This window comes from Phocoena phocoena, chromosome 12 (genome assembly GCF_963924675.1).
Source record: "Phocoena phocoena chromosome 12, mPhoPho1.1, whole genome shotgun sequence".
NCBI classification, from domain to species: Eukaryota; Metazoa; Chordata; class Mammalia; order Artiodactyla; family Phocoenidae; genus Phocoena; species Phocoena phocoena.
The window spans coordinates 24,771,844-24,791,646 of record NC_089230.1 but is presented as its reverse complement, the minus strand read 5'-3'; the positions used below and the strand labels follow the sequence as shown (position 1 = coordinate 24,791,646).

The 19,803-nt window shown below is 41.6% G+C and overlaps 1 protein-coding gene across 5 annotated transcripts in view; it reads right to left on the bottom strand.

Annotated features, from left to right (window-relative positions):
- The window catches only part of REPS1 (RALBP1 associated Eps domain containing 1), a 73,203-nt gene extending 61,420 nt beyond the window's left edge, over positions 1-11,783 (bottom strand). For 3 of the 5 annotated variants that reach the window (XM_065888509.1, XM_065888510.1, XM_065888511.1), the window contains exon 1: positions 11,424-11,576. In XM_065888509.1, coding sequence (XP_065744581.1) covers positions 11,424-11,576 — 153 coding nt within the window. Of the gene's footprint in view, positions 1-11,423 lie in introns of all 5 variants that reach the window. The other 2 variants (XM_065888507.1, XM_065888508.1) reach the window with 1 other exon arrangement.
- Positions 11,784-19,803: the final 8,020 nt, after the last annotated feature.

Here is a 19,803-nt window from a genome sequence, read left to right as displayed (position 1 = left end):
CTTTAGAAAAAATATGAATTCTTCTAACTCAACTATTAATAACATACAATACCAATAAACACTGTAGTTTAAGCAGTCAAACCTCTGATCCTTCTAGTCACAAATGAGACAAGAAAAATCAAAAATACTCTTGAATAGTTTCTAGACGATAATTTCTTTTCGTAAGGACACAGATATTCCTATTTCCACATACAACATTTTACATAATCCACAGACAAGAAGCAATAATCACTTCTAGATCAGCACTCTTAGCCGCTTTTTTTTATCCAAAGGAGCACATTAATATATAGGGACTTCTCTGGTGGCGCAGTAGATAAGAATCGCCTGCCAGTGCAAGGAACATGGGTTCAATCCCAGGTTTGCTTAGATCCCCCATGCCGTGGAGCAACTAAGCCCATGAGCCACAACTACTGAGCCTGCGCTCTAGAGCCCGTGCGCCACAACTACTGAAACCCACGCGCCTAGAGCCCGTGCTCCGCAACAAGAGAAGCCACTGCGAGAAGAAGCCCGCGCACCGCAACGAAGAGTAGCCCCCGCTCGCCGCAACTAGAGAGAGCCCACACACAGCAACAAAGACCCAACGCAGCCAAAATAAATAAAAATATTAAATCTTCAAAAATATATATATATTTCCATTATTCCAAATCACAATTTTTTCAACCCCTTCTTAATCTATTAAATAATGTACTTATTTATACCCAGTTGTAATGAATCTTCATATGGCAATCTCTTCCATACATAATATCTATTGATATATCACCTTTCATATGATATTCAAAACACAAATGCGTAACCAAATGCCAGATTACATTAAGTTACACTGAGGTTTTGTAATTAAAATTATATAAACAGCACAGAGTCCTTTATTCTCTACCACACTCACCTGCGCATTCTCCAAGATGACTATTTCATGCATTCCCCTCACTCTCCAAATTATTAAAGTTTTAATTTACAGCTCTGAGGTATAATTTATACATCACAAAATTCAACCGTAAGTGTACAATTCACTGAGCTTTAAGAAAATTTATAGAGTTGTGCATCATCACTACAATCCAATCTTAGAACTTTTCCATCACATCACCCCCAAAATTTTCCTCCAGAGTGTTTCCACTCCTGCCCTGGCCTCAGGTATCCACTGTTCTGTTTTCTGTATAGATTTGCCTTTTCTAGACATTTGATATAAATGCAACCACACAATACGTACTCTTTTCTGTTTGGCTTCTGTCACTTATCAGGTTTCTGATATTCATCTTTGTTGTAGCATTTACCAGTAATTTGTTCCTCCTTATTATAGAATAGTATTCCACTGTATGGATATACCATATTTTATCACCATTTGAGGGACATTTGGATTGCTTTCCAATTTTTGACTATTGTGAATAATACTGCTAAAATGGACATTTACAATTCTTTCTGTGCACACATCTTCGTTTCTGTTGGATAGATTCCTAAGCGCGGAACTGCTGGTTTGTATGGTAAGCATATGTTTAACTTTTTAAGAAAAAGCCAAACTTTTCCAAAATGGCTGTACCATTTACCTTTCCAAGAGCAGTGTATAGGATTCCAGTTTCTCCACAATACCAGTAATAGGTAATGTCAGTTTTAAATTACAGCTGTTTAAGTGGGTGTGTTACAATATATCATTGTGATTTAACTTGCATTTCCTTAATGACTAATGATGTTGAACATCATTTCATATGCTTATTGGCCATTTACAATATCTTCTTTGGTGAAATACCTATTAAAGTCTTTTGCCCATTTTTTAATTGGGTTTTTTTCTGCATAACTGAGTTGTAAGATTTCTTTATATATTCTAGATTAAAGACCTTTACCAAGTTTGTAATATTCAAATATTTTCTGAGAGTCTGTGGCTTGTCTTTTTATTCTTAAGTATCTTCTGAAGTGTAAAAAGTTCTAAAACTTCATTAAAGAAGTCCAATTTATCAGTTTTTTAATGATCCATGCATTTGGTGCCATATCTAAGAACTCTGCCTAACACAGGGTCACAAAGATTTTCTCCTATGTAATATTTAGAATTTTTATAGCTTTAGGTTTTCCAATTACAAAGTCTATGATTTATTTTGAGATAATTTCATGTACGGTGTGAAGTATATAAAACAGTATGTCTAAATCCTTTTTTTTTTTTTTGCAGTGTGCGGGCCTCTCACTGTTGTGGCCTCTCCCGTTGCGGAGCACACAGGCTCCGGATGCGCAGGCCCAGCGGCCATGGCTCACGGGCCCAGCCGCTCCGCGGCATGTGGGATCTTCCCGGACCGGGGCACAAACCCATGTCCCCTGCATCGGCAGGCGGACTCTCAACCACTGCGCCACCAGGGAAGCCCTAAATCCATTTTTTTAAACATACAAACATCCAACTGTCCCAGCACCATTTGTTGAAAAGACTATCCCTTCCCCATTGAACTGTTCTGGCACTTTTTCAAAAACCAGGTGATCATAAATATAAGGGTTAATTTCTGGACTTTCAATTCTGTTCCACTGACCTATAATGGTTATCCTTATGCCAATCACACTGTCTTGATCGCTGTAGATAAGTTTTAAAATTAGACAGGGTAAGTCTCCTATTTTGTTTTCAAAAATGCTTTGGCTATTCTAGATCCTCTGCAGTTCCTTATAAATTTTAGGATCAGCTTGACAATTTCTACAAGAGTCTACTGGAATTTTGACAGGTATTTTACTGAATCTATAGATCAATTTGGGGAACTGCCATCTTAACATTCTATCTTCCAATCTATGAATACAGACTATATATCCATTTATTTAAAAAAAAAAATCTTTATTTAGGGGAATTCCCTGGTGGTCCAGGGGTTGGGACTCCACGCTCTCGCTGCCGAGGGCCTGGGTTCAATCTCTGGTCGGGGAACTAGGGTACCACAGGCTGCACGGTGCAGCCAGAAAACAAACAAACCGTACTTAATTTCTCTCAGCAACGCTTTGTAATATAAACATCTTGGTGCTCTTTTTTTGTTAAGTTTATTCCTAAGTATCTTATTCTTTTTGATGCTACTGTGACTAGATTATTTTTTCCCTTTCTCTCCTCCTTTTGAAATTGTGGAAGTTATCCGTTTCCTATCAAAGAACTGCTGTCCTGTGCCATCAGGATCCTAGACCATTCTTGCTTTCTCAAGGACTTCTCTCCTCATCTTCCTTCCTTCCCTTAGTAATCCTAACAACTAAAACCATGCTGCAATATTTCTTATATACTCAAAAAATCAAAGACTTCCTTCACATCCTCATACTTCTGCTTTGGCCCCATGTCTGTTTCCTTTAACTTCTTTAAACCCAATTTCTAGTTCCTGGGCCACTGTGTATCCCTCAAGTCACTCAAATCTGGCTTCCACCTCTACCAGTCTATGACACTGGCTCATTATGGTCACTGATGACCTTTAGGTTGCCAAATCCAACAGCCATATTTCTGCCCATATCTTCTCAACCTCTCAGCCAAACTCAATAGTTAAGTATCCCTTTCTTCAAATACTTGCATTACTTGGTATCCACGACATGATCCAATATATATTCCCAATTTCCCTACAACCACTCGGGCTGCCCTTCCTAGCTTCCTTCCTAGAGGGCTTCCAGTTTACCCAACTTAGAAATGTGCTGTGTTCCTCAGGTTTCTATTTCTAACCAATCCTTCTCTCCTCCCTATAGTCTCTTCTTCAGTGATTTCACCTATTTGCATGGCTTTGAATATCACTAACACACTGATAAGCTTCAAACTGACATCTCCAAGCCAAATATCTCTGAGTTCCTCAAGATTTGATGATCCTCTCTGACAGAGGCCTTCTTAACAATCTCACAGGCTTCTGAGAACTTACGATTGATAAAAGAAAACTCCCAAATTCACCATTACCTTCCACCCAAATAAAACAAAAAACCCTGAAAAACCCATTCGTCTTCCAGGCATCCAATAATGGTGACTTCCGGCAACATCCCTGGATGTTTCCCCCGGTTATATTCCATATCCAATCCATTATCACATCCTCCTATTTCTACCACCTACAAATATCTCAAATATGTCCACTCCTCTCCACCTACCGCATCACTAACGTAAGCCACCATGGTCTCCTACCTGAACTACTGCATATCCAGTGGCCAACCTGTTTCTGCTTGCCCCAATGTTCTCTTCTCTACACAGCAGGGTAACCTTTGATAAATATACTCTGGATGCTGCCACTCCCCTGAATAGAAACTTTCAGTCTTTCATAACCCAAACTCTTTATCCCTGTGTACAAGGCCCTGCAGCATGTGGCCCCTGCCATTCTCCCCTCTTGTCCATAATGCTCCAGCTTTTCATCTCCTCAAACACACAGAGCTCTTCACATGCTCTTCAGGCCCTTTGAGTGCTCATTCCTTCTATGTGAAACATCTCATTCTCACTCCCTTACCACGTCCCCGTCTCCTCAGAGAGGCCTTCCCTTATACCTAAGTAGGTCCACATAGCCTCCCATGATTCCCCATTAATACAGTTCTTTTCGTTTTTAACATTACCACAAGTTATAATCCATGAAGGCAGGGAAGATTTCTGAGTTTTCACCACTGCATACACACCCTGAGTATAAATAGTAGCCATGAAGAAATATTTCCTGAAAATATACAAAACTGACTTAAGAAAGACCTATGTTCAGCTTTCCCAGGTCTGCCTGCTCTTCCTTAAAACTGTCTTAATGTAGAGGTCCATGGGATGAGCTTGACTAGGTTGGGGGAAGGCTGGCTATCTCGAATTATATGCAAATTTTTGTGTAACTATGTTTTCTAAGCAGATGTCCAGCATGTGCAACAGGAATCTCTCTCTCTTTTTTTTAACATCTTTATTGGAGTATAATTGCTTTGCAGTGGTTAGTTGCTGCTGTATAACAAAGTGAATCAGCTATACATATATATATATATATCCCCATATCTCCTCCCTCTTGTGTCTCCCTCCCATCCTCCCTATCCCACCCCTCTAGGTGGACACAAAACACCGAGCTGATCTCCCTGTGCTATGCGGCTGCTTCCCACTAGCTATCTATTTTACATTTGGTAGTGTATATATGTCCGTGCCACTCTCTCACTTCGTCCCAACTTACCCTTCCCCCTCCCTGCGTCCTCAAGTCCATTCTCTGTCTGCGTCTTTATTCCTGTCCTGCCCCTAGGTTCTTCATAACCATTTTTTTTTTTTAGATTCCATATATATGTGTTAGCATAGGTTATTTGTTTTTCTCTTTCTGACTTACTTCACTCTGTATGACAGACTCTAGGTCCACCTGCCTCACTACAAATAACTCAATTTCGTTTCTTTTTATGGCTGAGTAATATTCCATTGTATATATGTGCCATATCTTCTTTATCCGTTCATCTGTCGATGGACACTTAGGTGTGCAACAGGAATCTCAAAGGAATCCACAACCAAAAAAGAGGTTAGATGGAAATACAGTCTAATAAATTGTGTCTTCATCATTTAACAAAAGAGGCTCAAATTCCAGAGTCAACTCTTAAAACAAAATGAAGAGATGTGGTTTTAAGACTTTTAAGTCCTATAATTTATCAAACTGCAATAAAATTTGGTATATGGTATGAACTTAAAGAAAAGATTTCTGAAGCAAAATTATTACAACCTGATTTTTATGTCATGCCTATATACGCAACCCATCAACCATAAATTCCTTACATAGAGGCAGAGGGAAATGACAAATCAAGATGCATCTATCACAGGAAAGGCTACAGAAAATGAAACATGTATCAGGGAAAACATCAGAAATGCCAAGTCTTACCCATTTCAAATTTCCACTGGCCAGACACTGTGAAGAACTAAGTACCACGGACATTAAAACACTTTCATCAGTTCCCTCTTATATATATACTCACTTCAGCATTCTAGGCAAGATTCTCCTCTTCAAATCTCCCAAAGTGTGTAAAAGAAATCAATTCCACTTTCAAAATAGCATATCAACTAATTTCAAGTCTGTGTGGCTACTTTCTCGAGGATGTGGCTGGACAGAGTGGCCATCCCTACACTGTAACCTCTCCTTTGAAAACCCCAATTCAATCATTTCCATGGTGAGAACTAAAATCCAGGCATTAAAGTGATTTGTTCAAGGTCAGGGCTGGAACTTGCCTTCCATGTTTAGTTCTCCTTACATCAACTTCTCACACTCTTTTAGAGCTCTGTCAAAATGCCTAGCTCGAATTCTCAAGATACTAAGACTCTAACTCTGGCCAGAAGACTAAAAGTACATTATGATATAGGAAAGAAAAAAATTTTAAGTAAATATGACACTACAGAGAGCAATGAAGTATGACTTCTTTCACAAACAGTATGTTTTTCAACTGTGTATAGTAAAGTGTCTGTTCAAGGTAAGATTATTTTTATAGTTTGTTATAATTTTTTTAGTGATTACAAACAAACAGACAAAATCACTACTCCAGAACAACAAACCTGACATTTATTTCATTAAGTATTAAGTTTGTAACTTTCAATGCATAAATGAGGCTCTGCTTCTCTATTCTAATCCTATCTCTAATGAGTAGATCACATAATTGAACAAATTTCAAGAGACAAAATGGTTTATGTTTCATTGTCATCACCTTTCCTCCATTAAACTAACGTGTTATTCAAATATTCTACCAAGATATTGCTCAACACAAATGAACTGAAAGATTTTCTCAGCCTCGTTTATAGGATGCATTGCTTATAATCTTCAATAAAAGAACAGTTAGTACTAGAACCTTTTATCAAGCTATTATTCATTCAAAGTCTGTATGAAGTTTTAAAGCTTTTCCCAAAGATGAAATTTTAAGTAAAAGCTAGAAAAGCATACTGATTAGTGTGGTAAATAGCATACCTTCCCTAATGTTTAAAAAACAAAATAATTCTGAAGAAGATTATTTTTAAGCCACTGAATATCTTCTCGCTCAGCAGACAGCAAAATTCCTCATGACTAAATCCTACGAACCAGATTTTTCTCCCCCTCGTCCTGTTCCTCTCTGATGTGGAGCATAATTCTATAAAGCTTTAGCTCACTCGCTTTAGCTATTAACACACTGTCTCCCCAAAACAAACTCTTAAACTCAGAACAGGTTTTACTCTGGTACTCCAAAACAAGTGTAATGAACGTTTCTCAAGATGTTTGACAGTTGTAGCAATGTAAAACTCAGGATACCAACTACAAGAATCTTCCTATTTCTCGTAAGTGGCTGTGTTTCCAGACATCATCATACATAAAATTATTTATTTTGCAAAGGAAGAAATCCACATATAACTCAAAATCAAATAATTTTAAGTCTCTACTCTTCATAAGAACTATGGGCAAACCAATCACATGAACAGTGAAAAGCAGGAAAGAGCTGAGAGGTGGCAAGAAATAATGGTAAAGGAGAAGTACTCTATTCACTAACTAGTCATTTTTGTTTGTTTTGTTTTGAATTTTTGAATTTTATTTACTTTTTTATACAGTAGGTTCTTATTAGTCATCAATTTTTATACACATCAGTGTATACAACTAACCAGTTATTTAACTTCTCTGCCTATCAAGTTCCTAGTTAATAAACAAGAATACTCCTCACTTCTCAGGGTTCTTACAAGGATCAAGTGAGCTCCTGCATGAAAATGATCTGCCCAGTAAAAGAACATAACAGGCACTCAATAAACGCCAGCTCCTTCCTCCTTCAGTTCTGGGCCCTCTGTGCTTTGTCCCCTATACTCATTCCCCCAGATGACTCAGCCTTCTCATGACTTTTATTAACAAATGCTGAAAACTACCACATCAGTCAAAGCCCTGATGTATAAATGCATGCCTACCGTGTGAGAAGCCGTCTGGCCTCTACCTCCAAGATACTCAGGTGATAAAGAGGAGAGACCCCAAACATATGAATTTCACTGTAATAACCGGCACTCAGGGTGGACAAATCACACATTTCCAACTATCCCCTGGAGATTTGCACTGCCGTCTCAAAATGCCTGAAATCAAACTCATTATCAACTTTTTAAAATGAGGCCCTCTTCCTGCCTCTTTTCTAATTGTGAGTGGTGTCCAACAGACAGTAACACTTGCCCTACTCTTCTCTCATCAAAATATCACCAGACAACCCAAGCCCATCAAGTCTACCTTCATAATCTCTTTATGAGATTTTGAAGCCTCATTTTCTGTCCCACTGTCACCACAAGAGTCCACATCAGGTTTTCTGAATCTCAGCACTGCTGACGTTTTGGGGCAGGTGATTGTTTGCTGTAGGGGCTGTTCTGTGCATTGCAGGCTGTTTTAGCAGCGCTCCTGCTTCTACCTACTAGAGGCCAGTAGAACTGCTCCCTCTCCCTGAGTTACAACAAGCAAAACCGTCTCCAAATGCCTCCTGAGGGGCAGAATCACGCTCCCCACAGTGTCCCCCACTCCCACATTTGAGTCCCATAGCCCAGTATGTGCGAGACAATCAGTCCCCAAATTTGTCTCCAGTTTCTTTCCTCTACTTCCAGACGCTCTGATCTTCTAAATGCCTCCTAAAGCACTGCTTTTACAAGTCAGTTCTCTTAAATCTACAGCTCCCTGCCACCTTCACAATTAGTTCAAAGCTCTCCACCCAGCCTTGATAATCTGGTCTCAATGAAACATTATCCCACAAAGCACCTCACATTGTGGCTACCCAGCAGCCCTTCAATAACACAGACCTGTTCATCCAGCCCCTCCTTTCTGTTCTACTGCTGTCACCCTGATTTGGGTGCCCAGTACCTAGCATCCATTCCGGATCACTGCTCGAGCCTCCTTCCCTACCCTCTACTCTCTCCTTCACTCAAAGTCAAAAACTATCATTGGGGCTTCCCTGGTGGTGCAGCGGTTGGAAGTCCGCCTGCCGATGCAGGGGACACGGGTTCACGGGTTCGTACCCCGGTCCGGGAAGATCCCACATGCCGCAGAGCGGCTGGTCCCGAGAGGCCACAACAGTGAGAGGCCCGCGTACCACAAAAAAAAAGAAAACAAAAACAAAACAAACAAAGAAAACTATCATTGAGTCTCCACTGCCTACTGAAATATGAAATCTGCCTGTTCTTTAGAATCTTTCCTACCGTGGTCTCTTTCTGACTCTACGTTCCAGTATCCCCAAAACATACTCTAGCTTCAGCAAAACCTATCTATCTGCTAGTCCTTGCAAAGGCTCGTTCCCACACTTTCCATCTTTGGTCGTGTTTTTTCTCAGCCTGGAAGTCCTCTTCATCCCTCCACACTAATATAAGGTCTACCTGAATTAAGTCAAGAGGCCTTTCCTGCTCATACCCTCCTTTATCCTCTCTTAGGGCATTCACATTGCTTTATGTTACACATGTGTATTCCTGTAGTTTACAAGGTCCTTGAGAACTTCTTACTCCTGTTTTGATGCCCTGCAATGCCTCGCCCAGTGCTAAGTAAAAACTAAACATTACGCGTGAGTTGCCCCAAATGCTTCCCGCTTAGGAAGCAAGGGAGGGCTGTGTTTTCAGACAATGCTGAACTTCCATAAGGGAATTGTCCATATTCCTCTTTTGTTCCACATTTTATGTGTTAGGCCAATTTTTAAGTTAACTGCCTGCAAAATACCCAGAAAGCTATAAGAATTCTGCTTCTGCTTCAGGGAGTTCCCAGTTTCCAACGTGTAACTGAATCCTTGACTATTTACGCTATTTAAGTTCTCTCTTTATACAAAAAGGCAACAGAAATTTACGTTTTGAGTGTTAATAAAATTGAGCACAACATGAAAATAACTTGGATTGGATTAAACATATTTTAAGCAAAGGTTAATTAATGCTAATTTGCATCCTGAATAACATAAAGTCTTAAAGTCTTCATGCACTCTTTTTTTTTTTTTTTAACAACATGCACTCTTAAAAATATGAAAGTCAGTTTATTTCAGCTCCCCCCACCCCAGACATAATAAGCCAAATAGAACACGGGAGGTTTCCCCTTAATTTCAGTTTTTTTAATGACTTGAAAGTATTTCTACAAAAAGAGCAGAATCATTAATGAGCATGTTCTGACCAGACCTACTCCTATAAATGTTAACTCCAAAGCCATACGGGGAGCGTAGAGTACCCGCACAGCCGCGGACCCCGTTTTGTATGCCCTTGAGCTAAGAATGATTTTTACATTTTTAAAGGGCTGTAAGAATGAAAACAAAGAATATACATAAAGAGACTGTATGTGGCCAGCAGAGCGTAAAATACTTACTTTGTTTTCAGCAGAATGAATATGAGACTCCTAGCTGTTGGTATGTAAGACACCGAACTTTTCCTCTCAAAATTTTTAAAAAGCAACGTAAAACAAACAAGATTATGCGAAAAGAGAGAACTCATTCAATTTAGTCATAGCTGGTGCACAGGTAACTTCTAAAACAGAGGCCCTGGGGACATTTTTATATTTCCCAGAATTTTTGTTAGAAGCACACTTACGCTTGAAGAGTTGAGAGCGCTTGGCCCAAAGCCACACTGGGGGTTAACAGAGTGCGGTCAAGGACCCAGGTGTGAAAAGTCCTCATTCAGGGCTCTCTGCAGTGCACTACATCATACCTATGCACGTGGCTCTAAGTTCTGGAGATCTGGATAACTGGCTTGGATCACCATAAAGATGAAGCTTAAAACCTGTTCCTGATATGTTGTTTAGACAGACTCTCCACTAGCAGCTTTGCATCATTAAACACAGAGTAACATCAATGCTCACCACATATATTAGAGAGAACTTCCAGGAAGCCTTCTATTTTAAAAGCAGATGTGATGAAGAAAGCTTAAAACTTACTCTGCTTGCTCCTCTAGGGCTACAGATTGAGGCAAATATGCACCTTTGACTTCCAGTTGCTCAATACTTACCTCCCAACCCAATCCACAAATTCCACCAAGTGCTATCGAATGCCAATCGAAAAACTATCCAGTTTACATCAGCCACGCATCCTATAAAGTTCTTTTCATAGCTACTTGCAAACTACTAGCTAAAAGTTCTAATTTTTTAATCTCCCTAAGAATTGAGCTTCCTTAAAATATATAAAAGTAGGTACCAGGATCTAGGATTCAAAGACATGGTTAACAATCCAAGATCTTTCATCTGAAGTTGCTCTTCCAGTGTTGAAAAACACATTCTGAGGGGCAGCCGAGAGATACAGGACTTACGCTCTCCAGAGATAATACACAGACCCCCCCCAACCCCACCCCCATCGTATCTTTGAATGACTTTTGTCCTCGAAGAGCGACCCCCTTCCCCTCGCGAGTCCAGGCCTTCCGGGCACCTGCGGCCCCGGTCCGCAGCGGAGAAACCCAGGGAAACCTGCCCACCTCCGGCCCTTCTGGAAACGGCGCCCACTCCCACCTCGAGGAGGCTGGCGGCTGGAGGCCCGAGCCGCCGGGAAGCGACACCTCGGCGGCCGGCCGACCCCCCGGACGCGGCGGACGGGGACGGCGGCGGCGTTACCTGGTGGACCACGTCGTTAGGCAGCTGTGCGGCCCGGAACAGCTCCAGCACCCGCCCGTGGGCCGCCACCTTCTTGGTGCTCTCGCTGTCGCAGTAGGAGAAGAGATCCGAGTAGTATTTCTGCTCCGCATCGCTCAGCGTTAAACCTTCCATCTTCGCCTCCGCTCACAGCCACCCCGCCCCGCATGCAACACCCGGGGCCCGGCCCCGCGACGCCGGAACGGCGGGGACTGCGCGCCGCCCGGCCGCCTCCTCCTTGGCCCCAGAAGCGGCGGGGAGCCCCGGCCTCGCGCGCGCGCGCGCGCGCCGGGGGCGTCCGAGCCACAGGGCCCGGAGGTCGCGGGGAGGGGGCCCGACTGGGCTCGGCGCGCCGCCGCCTAAGAGGCTCCGCCTCGGCGGCCGCGGGGAGGGCGCGGGGAAGGAGGCGGGGGCCGCGGCGGCGCGAGGCCCGTGCGGACTCCGCCACCGCCCCCGCCGCGGGTTCGAGTCTCCCCGGCTCCCCGCCGCTTCCCCCCAGACTTCCCGCCTCGCCTGCCCCTTCCGTCCACGCCCCCGGAGAGGCAGCACTTCCCGGAAAAGTTGTGGGGCTCCTAAAGTTTCGGGGGCTCCAGGCTGAGCGCGGCCGCCGCTCCGCCTCCCTCCGCCGCCATTTACTGCGCCCCGGCCCGGCCCCCGACGCGACCGCACCAACACTGACAGCGGCTGCCGCGCTCCAGACCCGGATGTGAGGCCAGGAGGAGAGAGCGCGAGAGGGAGAGAGAAACACCCACCGGGCTGGCTCGGCCGCTCCCTGGAGAGGGGGCTGCAGCGCCCCCTGGTGGCCGGGGTCCCGCGGCGGAGGGCCGAGCCGCCCTTGGCGCCCTGCGGGAAGAGCTGGGACCCCCGGGAGCGGAGACCGGGGTGGGGAACAGCACGCCGCCCATTCAGACCAGGAGAACTTAGAAACCGACTGTAGTTTGGATTGTTTCAAAGCTTCTGGCACTAAACGGTTAATAAACATTACGTGAAAGGGGAACATTGTTCAGGTTATTACTGTATCCGTCGTACCGTTTTGAGGTCAGATGTTACTGAGGATTAATTCAATATTTCTTTGTGCTCTGAAGGGCTATGAACATCCAGCCCATCTGAGAACTCTCATCAGACACCAACCACTGAGACCTAACTCCCACTCTTGCTCCAAGCCGTGTTTACCTGAGAAACAAAGTTGTTGAATAGGGGGAAGAGCTGGCAAAGTTTTTCTCTTTGTACAAGGTGGTTCTGATCAATAGGAACTTAGTGCTATAAATATATAGCATCAGCTCTATAAAGCTGTTTAGGCTGTGGACAGACCACAGGGGCTCACTCCTGGCACCCCCAATTTCCTCCTTTATGAAAATCATGAGGTCGCACTATTCTGCACCTATCTGAGAAGTGATTCGCAAGATATCTCAGATAGAATATCTTAACAACAGTTTATCCTTAGCAAATAGGAAATATTTCGAAAACAGCTAGGGCAGAATTAGACAGATTTTTCAGTTTGGGTTTTTATTTTGTCTGCTACAGGTTACTCCCCAGAGTGCTGATCTTACAAATGACCCATAAAAGGAAAGTAATATTATAGGTCCAAAATCTTGTATCTGGAATTCCAAAATTCAAAGAGCACTGAAAATCCAAAGGGTTCTTTGTAACACTTTGTCAGCAAAACCTGCCCTGTTTCATTTGGAGGCAAAATCTCAACTCAACTCACATGAGACTATTTATAGTCTTTATGTATGCTGTTTAATGTCAATATTTATTCATTTTACTCCAGGCTTCAATGGGATATTAATATGCACACAGTTATAGGCACTGCATTACTTTTCTTTTTTTAAAAAGGAAGAGGGTTTGTGGAGCTGTATTTGAATAGTAGCACTTTGTACACTTACATATATAACATGCCATTAATCTCAAGTTTCTCTATCTCTAAAACTTTAAATTTGCCATAGCAGTACCTCACATGTCCCTACAGGACACCTACCAGAGACCCACAGATGGCCTGTTTTCCAAAGGTGTAATAGGGAGGAGCACATGAGGTAGGCACTGGCTTACAATCATCTTCAGCATATTTTTCTCCACCACCTTTCCTAGGCCTTGAAGCTCTTTCCTGCCCCAGGGCCTTTGCTCCTGCCACCTGAAATACTCTTCCCACAAACCTTTGCATGGCTTGTTCTCCCACACCTCAGGTCCCTGTACACATATCACGTACTGAGAGAGGGACCTTCTCTCAACACCTGACCTAAAATAGCCCCACTACCACGCTCTGTCCCCTTATCTGAATTATTTTTCTTTATAACACTTTTCACTACCTGGCATTAACATGTATATTTGTTTACATTTGTAACACTGAGATACAATTGACATACAATCTTTTATGGGGGGTGGGGGAGTCCTGAACGTCAGTGCTTATAAGGAGGACTGTATCTGCTTAAAGTCCCTCCAAACATACACACACTTGAAAAACCAGAAAGTCTTGCACGAAGGGGGGACATTCTCCACCCCCCAGCCAGGTACTGGGTTGCCTTGGTGCTGGAGGGCTTGACAGTTTCACAAATGAAAGGGATTTTTCTCTATATCCGTTACTTAAATTTATACTTTCACGTACAAAGGGGAAAAAATGATTTAACAGGCCCTTTGAGACCAATTCTAATTTCTTTCCTATATGTTTCTAGATATATCAGTTTTAAAAAGTGACATTATGAGAAATTTATTTTAAAACAGCTGGGCTATATTATATAGCTACAAATTTAAAGATACTGGTCTTCAGGTAAGATCAAATAGTCGGTTACTGCTAGCAAATATCAACTGTTTTAAACTGGAAACCTCTAATGAAGTTTTTAAAATAAATTAAATGCAGTAAAATTCGTAGTTTCTGGTATACAGTTCTGTGAGTTTTGACAAATGCATAACGGTCATGTAACCACCACCAAAAACATTCTGTGACTCTCCCCTAAAATTCCTCTGGGCTTCCCCTTTGTACTACTCTTGCCCTCTACCCTCAGCCCCTGGCAACCACCGATTTATTTTCTGTTTCTGTACTTTTGCTTTTTCCAGGATGTCATGTAAATGGAATTACACGATAATCAGCATTTTGAATCTGAATTTTTTTCACACAGTATAATGCATTTGAGATTCCTCCATGATCTTCCTTGTATAGTGGTTCATTTTTTTATTGTTAAATGGTATCCTATTGTATGGATGATTATAGTTTGTTCATCCATTCACTAGTTGAAGGATATTTGGGTTGCTTCTAAATTTTGGGTGACTATTAATAAAGATGCTATAAATATGTGTGTACAGGTTTTTCTGCAAACTTAAGCGTTCATTTTTTTTCCCTTGGGTAAATATCTAGGAGAGGGATTGTTGGGTCATATGGTAACTAAATGTTCAACTTTAAAAGAAACTACAAAAAAAAAACAAAAAAAAACCTACCAAACTGATTTCCAAAATGGCTGTACCATTTTGCATTCCCACCACCAATGTATAGAATTTTAGTTTCTCTACATCCTCACAAACCATTCTAATGGGTGTGCAGTGGTATCTCACTGTGATTTGAATTTCCATTCCCCCAGAGACTGATGGTGTTGAGCACCTTTTCATGTGCATATTTGCCATCCGAATATCTTCTTTGGTAAAATATCTATTCAAAACTTTTCCTATTTTTTATTGGATTATTTGCTTTTTTTATCGTTGAGTTTTGAAAATCCTTTATACATTTTTGGTACAAGCTCTTTGTCAGATACATGATTTGCAAGTATTTTCTAGAGTCTGTGGCTTGCCTTTTTATTCACTTTTGCTGAACATAATTGTTAAAATTTGGTTTAAGTCCAACTCAGGGGTGGCCCTGAAAGATGTTAGTGAGGGGAAAGCCATTGGAGAGAGTTTCTGTTGGTGCACCTGGTCATTCACTTAATGTCAGAGAGGTGACCCAAGGTAAGAATACACAGTAAACCCACGGACAGTGACAAATGCTTGGGCTGGTAGGGCAGGGACTTGGTAGGAAGCAGTTTGGAAAATTAAGGAAGAGGAAGTCTGGGAGGAAATCATGTGGTTGAACCTATGGGAAGGGGCATGAAGTGTGACTATCTTTGCATCACGTGTTCAGACCCACCAGAAAGCATCCACTATGGAGGAGGCATAAGTAGACAAAACAACCTGGCCAGATGATGTCAGGCAGCCTCTGCAAGCAGCCACCCCAGTGTTGGCACATTGGCTCAGGAACTGAGTAGCTATTGTGGCAGCAATGGAAAGTATATATGAGCCCCACATCACAGCTTCCACTTACCAAGGCCAAATGTCCAACCTGCCAGCAACGCTTGAGTTCAGCTCAGCTCACCTGGGTGTCAGCTCAACACCAAGTTCAATTCCTGATGTAACATCATCCCTCGAGGAGACCAGTCATGCGTTTGGTGACAAGTTGATTTATCTTTATAGGAATCAAATGTATCCTGGGCATAAGTTTGCTTTCCTGTTCACAGGGCTTTAGCCATCTAAGTGTTTAAGACTGTTTTTATCTCCAACTTGTAATCTGCATAACATGACTTCAGACAAAGAGGCCCTCCTTGCAGCAATAGAAGTGCATTAGTGGACACATAACCATAACCCACTAAACTCACATTCCGCACCATCCAGAAGCTGCTGACTTCAGAGAGTATAGAATGGCCTTTTGAAGGTGCAGCTGATGTGTCAGCGTGGAGATGATATCCTGTGAAGACGGGACCCCATACTCCAGGATGCAGAAGCACCCTAAATTAACGATCCTGTATGTTACTCTGTCTCCAATAGGTAGACAATATGGGACAAAGAACCAAGGGATGGAAGTAAAACTGGCCCCATTTACCTTTGCCCTCCGTGACCCACTTGGGGGAGTTTCCCATCCCCTCAAACCTAGGTTGTTTTTATTTTTTGATTTTATTTATTTTTTTTACAGCAGGTTCTTATTAGTTATCTATTATATACATATTAGTGTATACATGTCAATCCCAATTGCCAAATTCATCACACCACCACCACCACCCCCTGCCGCTTTCCCCTCTTGGTGTCCATACATCTGTTCTCTACATCTGTGTCTCTATTTCTGCCCTGCAAACCAGTTCATCTGTACCATTCTTCTAGGTTCCATGTATATGTGTTAATATATGATATTTGTTTTTCTCTTTCTGACTTACTTCACTCTGTATGACAGTCTCTAGGTCCATCGACGTCTCTACAAATGACCCAGTTTTGTTCCTTTTTATGGTTGAGTAATATTCCATCGTGTATATGTACCACATCTTCTTTATCCATTCGTCTGTCGATGGGCATTTAGGTTGCTTCCATGACCTGGCTATTGTAAATAGTGCTGCAATGAACATCGGGGTGCGTGTGTCTTTTTAAATTATGGTTTTCAACCCTAGGTTTTGAGCATCTGAATGTCCTGTTTCTCACATGGGATTGCTTCCTCTAGGAGGCTTATTATTAGTTAGTTATTATTAGTCCCATTAAACTTTATGCCACGAATGATGTTCTGTCACTTGGGGCTCCTTGTGCCAATAGATCAGTAGGGAATAAAAGAACATACTGGAGAGTATTGAACCTACTCATCAGGAGGTAATAGTACTTACTTTACACAATTGAGGCAAGAAGGAATATGTTTCACACCCAGAAGATCCACTGGGGTGTATTGGTCTCCCCTGTTTAGTTTTGATGGTAAATGGACAAGTATAACTGCCACAGATTGAGAAGGGCATGGTGACAAAGGCACTCAGACCATTCGGGGATGAGGGGCTGTGTCACCCCAAAAGGCAAGCCACCTAGAGCAACAAAGGTGTTAGCAGAGGGTGAGGAGATATTCTGCTTCTCATTACTCTTCTCCGCTTCTCAGTCTATTGAAGTAGAGAAGGAACAATAAGTGTCAGAGGCGGCCTTGAAATGAGCTGCTATTGTGGCAGATATAGTTCACTCACATTCTTTTTGTGAAATTTCCCAGGAAATGAGACCCATCAGGGTGGGTCCTGGGGGAGTTGTTTCCATATCAGGTACTATATTATATGAAGCAAGTGGATCTGAGTGGTGTGAGTGTGGACCATGTGGTTGCTGTGAACTACCCAGATCACTGCCCACCTCACCCATTTTTCCAGCTGTTGAGAACGTTGAACTGTCAGGGGCCCACAGTGGAATCCCTTGCCAGGAATTGTCCTTGCGAGAAGGAACTTGCCTCACCCAGGTTACACCCCTGCCCCAAGGGCAGCCCACATCCAGTTACTGGCCAGTGGATAAAGGAGACTAAAGGTCCTTGAACTGTTTAGGAGCAACTCTGAAGAGCCATCTCAGTTCCAGATCTCTTCCAGGGATTGGAGGGGGCCTCTGTTGTTACCTCATTGCAGTTGTCCCTCTGCCCAATTATGGGCCTTTTTCACTTCGTACAGGTGCTATTCCTGACAAGAGTTATCAAGGGATTCTTGTATGCAAATCTTCATTTCAGTGTGTTTCCTGGGGAACCTGATCTCAACCATTCACATACTTCTGCTCCTATTAAGTGACTTAGTGAGTGCTTACCAACCTGTTGCACTTAATATTGTAATTGTTATAATTGGATTAAACATTACATAAACAAATTAAGAAAACAGAAAGATGGTTTTTGTTTCTGTGGAAACCAAGAATGATACTGTGGGAAGATGTGATGATGGTGAATTGCTAAGAGAAGTGGCTGTTGAATTAGCTGTGGAACTCGTGGAGAAAGACTTGGAGTTGCAAAAAACAACACGGTATCTATAGGTTGGACACATGGGATATTCAATGTGTGCTTCTTGTTTGATTGACGTAGAGTTTGGAATGGAATATAGTTTCTTACCTCTAATCAAAATTCCTGGTTTTTATTTTTGAAAAATCTATTATTTTTATAAAAATATACACACTCTCTGTAAAAACAAAATAACTCAAAAAAGAACAAAGAAAAAAAATTACCTTGAATTCTGCCATCCACAGGCAACCTCTATTAACATTTGGATGAATATTTTTCTTGACATCATTTATTTAAAAGCCACACAAAAAGATAGGCATACAATATCAAGTAAAGGGATGTATTTTATAATATAGTATATATATGTATATATACACACATTATATTTTATAAATAATATGTTATGTATACATTATAAACATATAATTAAAAAAATCAATAGATGCATTATATATTACTATATATTATTCCTGCATTATATATATATATGTACACACATATATATATTCCATCCATGTATTTGATATTGTATGCCTACTTCTTTGTTATATCTTTTGTAGCAGGTCTTTTTCACTCAACTATAGATTGTACTTGTAAAAGAGTTGTCCTTTTTTTTCAAACTTAATATGACTCTTATTTATTTTCCTCTTTCGGAGTCATCAATATAAATGATATATAATCAGGTTAACGTGAAAAACCACAACTGTATCCTCCAGAAACCACATGAGGCAATCTTACACTGTCTTACCAATGGGATCTATTTTCATTACCTAACTAGGAGAGAATCATAAAATGATTATTTTTTTAGATGTTGCAGTTGGGGTTTAATAATGAGATAGAAAATGCCAGATAAATGTAAGATCTCATATGAGCATGAAGTTCATCAGAAGCAAAGGCATGGAAATCCACACAAAATTGTTGGCACAGCAAAAATAAATCAACTCTTTGTATAAATAAAGTTCTCAGGGAAGACGAACCAAAAATGAAAAAGCACTTTTCTCCAAATAAAAATCAAACCAACAAATATTTATCATTTACTCTATGCAAGGAAGTTTTCCCCCTAAGTTTCCTTTGTAAACATTTTCTCAATTTAGCGTGGTTTCAATATTTTAAATTTTTAAAATGAGAAAAGTCCGAATGGTTTCCCTATTCTTTAAAAACTGAAGCATGCAGAGGTAGTTGTAAAAAATACTAAATGCATGTTGCTTGTCATTAGTAGTGTTTTCTTTTCTTTCTTTCTTTTTTTTTTATTAGTAGTGTTTTCTAAAGCAAAACTTTTGCATTTGGGCAGGGTCACCTCCAAAAACTGCAACTTTTTTTTTTGCGGTACGCAGGCCTCTCACTGTTGTGGCCTCTCCTGTTGCGGAGCACAGGCTCCGGACGCGCAGGCTCAGTGGCCATGGCTCACGGGCCCAGCTGCTCCGCAGCATGTGGGATCCTCCCAGACCGGGACACGAACCCGTGTCCCCTGAATCGGCAGGCGGACTCTCAACCACTGCTCCACCAGGGAAGCCCAAAACTGCAACTTTTTAAACCAGTAATTTAACAAAAATAAAGCAACCTGTCTTTAATTCTACATCTACAATCTTTATTAGTGCCTGTTAACTCCCATTGCTCTGCCATGAAAACATTTTACAGTGTTAT